The sequence below is a fragment of the Sapajus apella genome, unplaced genomic scaffold (genome assembly GCF_009761245.1).
Source record: "Sapajus apella isolate SASKATOON/1434 unplaced genomic scaffold, GSC_monkey_1.0 scaffold578, whole genome shotgun sequence".
Lineage (NCBI taxonomy): Eukaryota > Metazoa > Chordata > Mammalia > Primates > Cebidae > Sapajus > Sapajus apella.
The window spans coordinates 24,827-33,399 of NW_022437504.1; the positions used below are offsets into that span (position 1 = coordinate 24,827).

An 8,573-nucleotide genomic window follows, 5' to 3' on the forward strand; every position below is an offset into this window, starting at 1 on the left:
CAGGCCCTGCAGAGGGCACGAGGCAGCAGGCAGGCTCCTCCAGCCCAGCTCCGGGCAGAGCTCCAAAGCGCACATCTGCAGGCTGCATCCTGCTCGCCCGGGGTGACCTCACACAAGCTGCCTCACCTCTCGGGCCTCCATCCCCTCTGTCAACCCCACCTCCGCAGCAAATAGATGCGGCCATGCTGGGTCATTGCAGTGACCACACACTCTGGAGCTTCCAGGCTTTCCAAATATCCACCACACTGTCCCACACACCAGCAAAACATCCTGGCAATTCCAGGTCTCAAGGTGCAAGACATCTTCCTGCTTCCCCTCCCTCCACTGTTCACGGGCTGCTGAAAACACTGGCAGCTTTAAACTCACTTAAGACAGCTTCTAGTTCAGCCACCTAAGCAACCCCACCCTCCACCCACTCACACCCACCCCTGGAGACCCTGCAAGCCCAAAGCCTTGTGAGCGATCGTCCCTGGTTCTGGGCCCCCAGGCGCCTCAGTTCCTGTTCCCTGCCCCATCTGGTCCTCACCACCTGGTATGGTAACCACCTGTTCCCTGTAGCCAGCCTAGCCCTGACAAGCAAGAGATGTGATGCCAGCAGCCAGCTCAAGCAGCTGAGAGCTCACAGGAGCGCTGAGATGCAGGCTAGGTGCGTGCTGAGGACTGGCAGGGCAGGGTGGGGGCACTGCCTCTGGGCCTTGAGGTAATGGGATTTGAGGCTGAACACTGGGGGGGGGGTGGGGACAGAGTGTCTCTTTCAGCCACCTTAGCAGTGGGGGCAGCAACACCTCCTCTGGAAAGCCATCCCTGCGCCCTGTGCCTGACTGGCCTGCCCTTGCTCCCAGCCCTGCCCTCAGTGCCACCTGGGAGGGCCTGGTCCCATGCCTAGACCCCACTCGGTACTCACACTGTGGGATCAGCTCCTGTCAGCGGGGAGGGGCGTGAGAACAGTGGGGACAGCCCTTGAAGCTGCAGGGCAGCGAGCCCCTCTCACGGGACATGCCCGAGAGGCCTGGGCAGAGCCCCGGGATGGAGCCCTAATGCAGAAGCAGGCAAAGACGTGGGCGAGACACCACTGTGCCCGAAAGATGGGGCAGAGGACCTGCCCAGCACAGGCAGGAGTGGGGGAGACAGGTTTCACAGCCGAGGCCCAGCCCGCCAGGCTTCGTTATCAGGTGCGGGTCTGAAAGCCCTGAACATGCGCCGAATCTGTGCCAGTGTTGTGCTGTGCCCACTGAGTCTGTGCCCGGACCTGTGCTTCATCCCATTTACTTCATTTAATCCTCCTGACCCTCCTCTCCCAAGCTATCCCCATTTTACAGATGAAAACACAGTGACCCAGCAAGGCAAAGCAACCTGCCCAGAGTCACTCAAGCAGCCAGTGGGACAAAGACTCACTGACCCAGTTGACTCCAGGGCCCAGCTGAGGGCCCACAGCTGAGATTTCTGAACCCCTTCGTTCTAAACAGACCTGGCAGAAGGTGTCCTGCCCACCTGAGGCTCCTCTTCTGCCCCCTTCTGCCGCTGGCCTTTGCCAGGCTCCCTGATCGCCCCAAGTTCGTCATTCCTGCCTCAGACTTCACACCTACTGTCCCTTTTATCCCTGTCCTTGGCATCACTGACTCCTCCCTCGGGTCTCAACTCGAGGCCCCTCCTGGAAAGGCCTTCCCTGACATCACAACACACATGCCCTTTCCTTGTCTGTTTCTCCCTGGCAGGCTGTGAGCACCAGCAGGGCAGGACCTCGTCCAGTCACTGCTGCACGAGTAGTGGCCAGAGACAGCCTGGCTCTCAGCCACACTCAATAGCTGTTTCACCCAACCCAGGACCGACCAGGTGCTGCCAAGCCCTTGCTCCCTGCTCCTCCACACAGCCCAGCTCACCTGGCCCAAGGGCCCCACCACCCACTGCGTGCAGGGGTGAATGTTACAGGGCCTCGTGGCATTGGGTCTCAGTGCCTCCTCGCAGAGGCCTGGCTCCAGACAGGTCATCAGACGCTGCTGTTCACCACCACCACAGGCCCTCAGAGCACTGGGGTGCAGGGAAGGAGTCAGGGCACAGCCAGGGTCTGAGGGCGCCCCCTCCCCCCAACTGGACCCCCAGGCCTCACCTCCCTCCAGGAAGAAGTGTAGCAGCTGAGGCAGGGCTGGGCCCTGCAGGGCCGGTGCGCGGGTGGCTTGGCTGGCCCCGGCTGACAACGGAAGGATTGCAGTGGCCGGAGGTCCCGTGTCCCCACACACTGCACATCCCGCACTGAGGAGCCTCCACCACAGCTGCAGGAGCACTGGGGACGGAGAGACGCGTATGGACACCCCCCATGTGCAGGCCCACACATGTGACCCCGTGAGGCGTGTGGCAGGGAAGGCATCAGGCCCACGTTCCAGCCCGGGGAAAATCCCTGAAGAGCCCCAGCAGGAGGCCAAGGCTGGCAGGCCTCAGGCAAAAGGTGCCCAGCCAGGGGCTGCCATGGGCGGGGACAGACGGAGAAAGGGAGGAACAAAGACAAGCTGATGAAAAGACAAGTCCAGATGGGGTCAGAAAAACAGAGTGGAGAAGACAGGCCAAGCCAGACAAAAATGAAGACTCCCAGGAGATTCAGATCCAGTGCCATCGGGTGCCCAGACGTGCAGCCCAGAGCCCTCCCCTGCCGCTCTCGGAACACAGGCCGTGGGGACCCAGGGCTCCGCCCCGTGCCCTGGGGCTCCCTGCCCTGGCTCCATTCTCACACACCTTACTCCAGTTGCCCGAGTGCCAGGTGGCACAAGGCCACAGGTGGCAGCGGTGGGCAGGCTGGGGCCGGCCAGCAGGGGCGCAGTCCTCAACCCGGTCGGAGCTACAGCACACCGGCCTCCAGACGGCACCCAGGCCGCAGGTGGTGGAGCACTGCGGGGCACAGACCCGTGAAAGCCAGGCAGACCCCATCCCCGCCAGGCCCCCACAGCCAGGAACTACCCACCTAGGCTAGCAAGACCTCAGCAAGACAGGCCCCTCTTCTGGGCCTCAGTTTTCTTATTTGCAAAATAGACTCCTCCATCCCCAACCCAGGAAGACCGTGAAAATAAAGTCAACCCCCTACCCCCAGCAACCAACTGACCCTGCCCACAAAGGACAAAGGGACTGTGTTCCAGTGTCACTGGTGCAGAGGTAGGGGAAGGGGACCCTGCGGGCACCCCTGACCAGCTATCCTGACCAGCCTGCCCCTTCCCACACCCAAAATAGTTATCTGAACAGAAGCTTGCTTCTCCTGCAGTGACCATCTGGGAACCCAGGGAGGGGACACTGACCAGCTTCTTTCATGCAGCTCAGACCCCTGCAGGTCACTGCCAAAGGACGGTGGAGCCATTGAGGGCAGAGCCAGGTGGCAGTGGGCCGAGCCCAGCATGGAGGAGCCAGGCTGAGCCTCAGGGAAGCTTGCTGCTTTCTGGGCAGGACTAGGCCTGCAGGCCATGAGGGGACCCTCCCCACTGCACAGCTGTCTGAGTGAACTCTGTCCTGGGATGTGCTGCCAGTGTGTGCCTGCCCTGGCTTCCCTGAGGCCCCCTGTGCTGCCCAGGAATGGGCCCTGTGGTCCCCTCATCTGCCTAATCCTGGGAACCCCTGCCCCGAGGGAGGCAGGACAGACGGCGCCTGTGTCCCACTCTGTTCACTTTCAGATGAGGCAACAATCACCAAGGTCCTGGGCAAACTCCCTCACCAGCCCGGCCCGCACCACTTGCCTCGCTCCAGTTTCCAGCTGGCGTTCCTGGCAGCCAACAGGTCCACAGGGGGCCCTGCCTCAGCCAGGCTGGGGGCCAGGGGCTGGGTCTCAGGGGCTCTGCGGCTATTTGCAGGGCTGTCCCAAGCTGGCGTGGACAGCAGCCCAGAGCTCAGGGGCACCTCAGGCTGAGGGACTCGGGCTGGCCCTCAGGTCCCGGGCTCCGGGCACGGTCAGGGTCAGGGTCAGGTGTGTGCCCGAGGCCAGTAAGGATTGTGGGGAGAAAGGTGCCCCACACTGCCACCGTCCGCAGGTCCCAGGAGCTTGGTCCTGGGGTTGGGGAGTTGGGAGTCCCCGGCTGCAGGGGGCTGTCCCTGCCTTCCGTCTCTGGCAGAGGGACTATGGGAGGAGGAAGGGGAGGAGCTGCCTCCACAGTGGGCCTCAACTCACTGTCCCCAGACCCCAGGCCACCCTCCAGAGCTGGCTTCCAGGCTACAGTCCCTCCTGTCCACAGCTCCACCACATCAGTACCAGGAGAGGAGTGGGTGCTGCCGACGGGGGACAAAGGGTGCAGCATGGGGCTGGGTCTCAGGGGCAGGTGGGGGGCTCCGCAGCCTCCAGATTCCTCATCGTCCTTGGAAACCTCATTGGTCCTGTCCCGCCATGGAGAGGACAGCTGGCGCTGGCTGTCCTCACCAACCAAGTCATTTTGGCCCCCAGGGGTGGCAGGCATCTGCACGCCATCATGGGAAACCCTGGGCCAGGGCAGGCTGGGGAGCCCAAGGTCTGGGGCCCCTATGGGGGTGTGTTCCTCAGGCAGGAAATTGACCAGAGTTCCCAGGGGTCAGCTCTGAGGGTGGGGGTGGGGAGCGGCCGGCCTGACTGGGCCAAGGGCTAGGGGACCAAGGTCCCGGTGCCCCCTCCTCCGTGGCTGCAGGGGGCTCTGTGGCAGACACGGGGCTACCTGTGGAGGGTGCAGCAGGACGGCCATGTGGTGTAGGCGTCCCATCCCCTGTCCCCGCCAGGTCTACATTGGGCTCCTCAAAGGGCCCTTAGGACAGGTCCTCGTGGAAGTTGATGAAATTGTAGTCGTAGTAGAAGTCGTCCACAAATACGGGCCCCAGCGGGTCCAGCTCCAGGGCCTCCTCGTCGATGGCGTTGCCCATGCTGGCTGGCCTGGGTGCTGAGGTGGGTGAAGGGCGTGGGGCCAGGTGGCGCGGGATGAAGTCAGCCTCGTTGAAGAGCTCGTAGCTGGAAGAGCCGCTGCCTGAGCCTTCAGGGACCAATGTGTCCAGGAGCCGTGGAGAGTGGCAGAGAGCAGGTGACTTGTCAGGCTGGCTGCTGGGCCTCGTCACAGGGGACACCAGTGTCACGGGTGTAGAGGACACTTCGGTGCCAAGTGCCCTCCCCGCATGTCACTGAGCACTGGGGGGGAAGCTAGAGTGAGGGGCTCAGGCTGGGAGGCGGGCTGCCAGGGGACACTGGGGCAAGGCAGGGACAAGGCGCTGTCCACTGTCCGGTGTCAGAGTGGCAGGGACCCCAGCCAGCCCTCTCTGGCCCTACCCAGCTCAAGGTCATGGCTGTGACCACGGCTTTGCAGAGGCTTCCTGATCCCTGAGGCTTTGGAGTCAGGCTGGACCCTGGAATGCCCCAGACTCACTCCCACCCACAGTACCAGGCAGTAAGGGCTGGAGGAAGGCTGTCTGCCTCCCTGTAGCCTGAGACCAAGGGTGTCGCTGGAGGCGGCCCTTCCCATCCCGCACTCACCTGAGACCAGTTCCCCACAGCCCAGGTGGCCGGACAGGGCACGTGGCGGTTGCAGGGGGTTTTAGCTGGGGGCCAGGGGGTTCACAGGCGGGCGGCTCCAGGGCGCTCTGCTCATCCAGCCCCACGCTGCGGATGCAGAGCATGACCCGGCGTGAGAGGCCCCCAGGCCCGCAGAAGCACAGCTGCCACTCACCTGCCCACCACCTGGCAAGGGCACATGGGTGGCATCTGCAGGTTCACCAGCAGGGAGGGTCAGGCCAGGCTCCCAGGCACTCGGGGTTGGTCCCAGAGCTGGGACCAAGGCCAGTGGCTGCTTCTACAGAACTCCAAGCCCAGGTAGGTGTCCTGCCCCCTAAGTCTGGTGACATGGCCCAGCCCCTCCGCTCCTGCCACCCTCCCCTCAGGGGAAGTGATCGTGACCTGAGGCCTATTTCCATATCCAGGGACCCAAGGAGGAGGACCACAGGTGTCCAGGCTGGCCCAGGCTGGAGTAAGGGGTGACCAGGAGCTGGGGCTTCAGCCTTGGGAAGACCCGTGAAAACCTGGCTGCCTGTGCTCCTCCCTGGTAACTCTGGGGCCCAGAAGTAGGGGCCTGTGGCAGACCCAGGCCGCCTGGGGGTGGGGAGTTGGCAGGGGTGTGGAGGCAGCTCACCTGGCAGGGCAGGGCTACTCACTGCACTTCCTCTGGCAGTCATCGGGCTGGCCCAGGGGGTCACAGTGCCCCTCGTCCACAGGCCCTGCCTGCCACTCCGAGCAGTACACATTCTGCCTCTGCACACCTAGGGGCTGTGGGGCTCAGCCTGCGCCTGGCACCCAGGTGCCCACCGCCCAAGACCCAAAGACACCATTTCTGCCAGAACCCTCCCAGAACAGCACCTCACCACCCGTGTCCTGATGAAGGCAGACCTCCCCGGCTGCCTCCTCCTTGCTGTCCCTGCTCTCACCCGCCCTCTCCTACGTAGCCTCCCTCTGACTGTCCCTGGAGAGGTGGCACAGTATGGAGGTTTAGTGGGTTGGGTCCCCAGACCCTCTGCTTCCTAGCTGAGATGCCTGGGCGGCTCATTTGGCCACGCTGAACCTCAGCGGCCTCCTCTGTGAAGTTGGAGTGACAATCCTGCCTGCCTACAAGCCCCGGAGGGAGGACTGCTTGTGGCCTTGCACATGCGGGCTCAGCCTGTGCCCAGCACATCCTAAGAGCTCGATCCGTGCCAGCTGCTGCTAGCATACAAACCCAGCCATGACGTCAAGGCTGCCCCACTGTCCACACCCTTCCCAGTGGCTCAGAGAACATCTGGAGAAGAAATGCATCAAGGGGCAGGCCCCGCTCCCCGCCCCCACACCAGCCTTGGCATTGCTCCTGTCCTTCATACCTTCTGCCACTGCCCACCCCGGGCTTTTCCACAGCCACGCTCCTCACTTAAACTTACTTCCAGGCCCCAGCCTCAGGACCCTCTCTGCTGGTGGCTCTGCTTTCTCTGCTCCCCTGGGGTCTCAAGAGTAAGCTGTCCCTCCCCTGAGCTGTCAGTCCCACGCCCATCCCCCTTTCCTCACCAACAGATTCTGATATTGCTCAAGGTCCCAACTACAGCAATGGGACCTGCTGAAAACACCCTGAGGCCGCCCCCTCGAAACTAGGGTTTCTGGGACACAGTCCTGCCTGGGGAGAAACAGGGACGAGTCCCTCCTTCTTCCTGCCCAGAACATGGCAAGAGGCCTGGAAGGGAGGATGACATCTGTGACTAGCAGGAGGGGAGGGCTGCCGTGGCAAGGACGCTGCAGCTGAGGGACCGTCAGCTCTAGGTCCCGCCAGCTTGGACTGTGCACCTGGGACTTCCTGCCTGTCTGTCCTGGCCACCGCGGGGCACTTGCCTCTGCGTACACTCCTACATGGTCCACCTTTGAGGCAGCCGATTTGCTGAAAGACAATCCCCCAAATGTCTCGTGCTGCACATGTATTTGTTTGTTTCTCACGTTTGTCTATTTAAAGACACCTGAATTATGCCAGGTGCGGTGGCTCATGCCTGCAATCAATCCCAGCGCTTTGGGAGGCTGAGTCAGGTGAATTACCTGAGGTCAGGAGTTCAAGACCAGCCTGGCCAACATGGTGAAACACCAACTCTACCAATAATAAAAAATTAGCCAGGCATGGTGGCGCATGCCTGTAAATCCCAACTACTCGGGAGGCTGAGGCAGGAGAATCAGTGGGACCTGGGAGGCGGAGGCTGCTGTGAGGCAAGATCGCACCACTGTACTCCAGCCTGGGTGAGAGAGCAAGACTCATCTCAAAATAAATAGAATAAAACAAAGATAGCTGTGTTAGATAAAACGGTTTCCTGGCTTTGGAAGGCATCTACCCAGTTCTCCAGTTCTCATGTTGTCATCATAACAGCATTTTAAGGCTCCCTCTCTTCCCCTGCGCGCCCGCCCCCTCCCTCACTTCTCCTTTCCCTCCTCCCCACTCCTTCTCCTTCTCTCACCTCTTTCCTCCAAATAAATAGTAATAATAATTTTTAAATAGCATTTTAAGAAATGCTCAAGTGTCTCTATCTCAGATTCCCGATTCTGAGACCCTGAGGACACTGGGTGTCAACGATGGAAAGACTGAGGGGAAAGGGGGAGGACTAACAGAGTGGGAGACGGAGGCGGGGGTGGGGGGAGACTGAGGGTGAGCAGGGAGACTGAGGGGCTGGAGAGACCCAGGGGCCGGGGCGGGGAGACCAAGGAGCCGGGGGACTGAGAGGCACAACCGGGGGGAAACCGAGGGGTGTGGGGAGATGGGGTGGGGGGAGGCTGAGAGGTGGGGGGAGGCTGAGGGGTGGGGGGAGACGGGGAGGGGGGAGACGGGGAGGGGGGAAACTGAGGGGTGTGGGGAGATGGGGAGGGGGGGACACTGAAGGGTGTGGGGAGATGGGGTGGGGGGAGGCCGAGGGGCAGGGGGGACTGAGAGGCATGACTGAGGGTAGACTGAGGGGTGAGGGGAGACCAAGGGGCAGGGGGAGACCGAGGGGTGGGGGGAGACCGAGGGGTGAGCAGGGAGACCAAGGGGTGGGGGGGAGACTGAGAGGCATGACTGGGGGCAGACTGAGGGGTGAGGGGAGACCAAGGGGCAGGGGGA

At 62.3% G+C, this 8,573-nt stretch overlaps 1 protein-coding gene across 1 annotated transcript in view; it reads right to left on the bottom strand.

The window, feature by feature from the left end:
- Positions 1 to 1,454: 1,454 nt before the first annotated feature.
- Positions 1,455 to 8,573, bottom strand: part of LOC116546090 (A disintegrin and metalloproteinase with thrombospondin motifs 7-like) — a gene marked incomplete at its 5' end in the record, with an annotated part of 15,089 nt that continues 7,970 nt past the window's right edge. Inside the window, 12 exon segments of the mRNA XM_032272440.1 lie at positions 1,455 to 2,018; positions 2,020 to 2,028; positions 2,108 to 2,281; positions 2,728 to 2,880; positions 3,168 to 3,177; positions 3,710 to 3,881; positions 3,884 to 4,524; positions 4,526 to 4,984; positions 4,986 to 5,116; positions 5,459 to 5,538; positions 5,541 to 5,662; positions 6,111 to 6,237. Of these exon segments, the coding sequence (XP_032128331.1) occupies positions 1,635 to 2,018; positions 2,020 to 2,028; positions 2,108 to 2,281; positions 2,728 to 2,880; positions 3,168 to 3,177; positions 3,710 to 3,881; positions 3,884 to 4,524; positions 4,526 to 4,984; positions 4,986 to 5,116; positions 5,459 to 5,538; positions 5,541 to 5,662; positions 6,111 to 6,237 (2,462 nt within the window).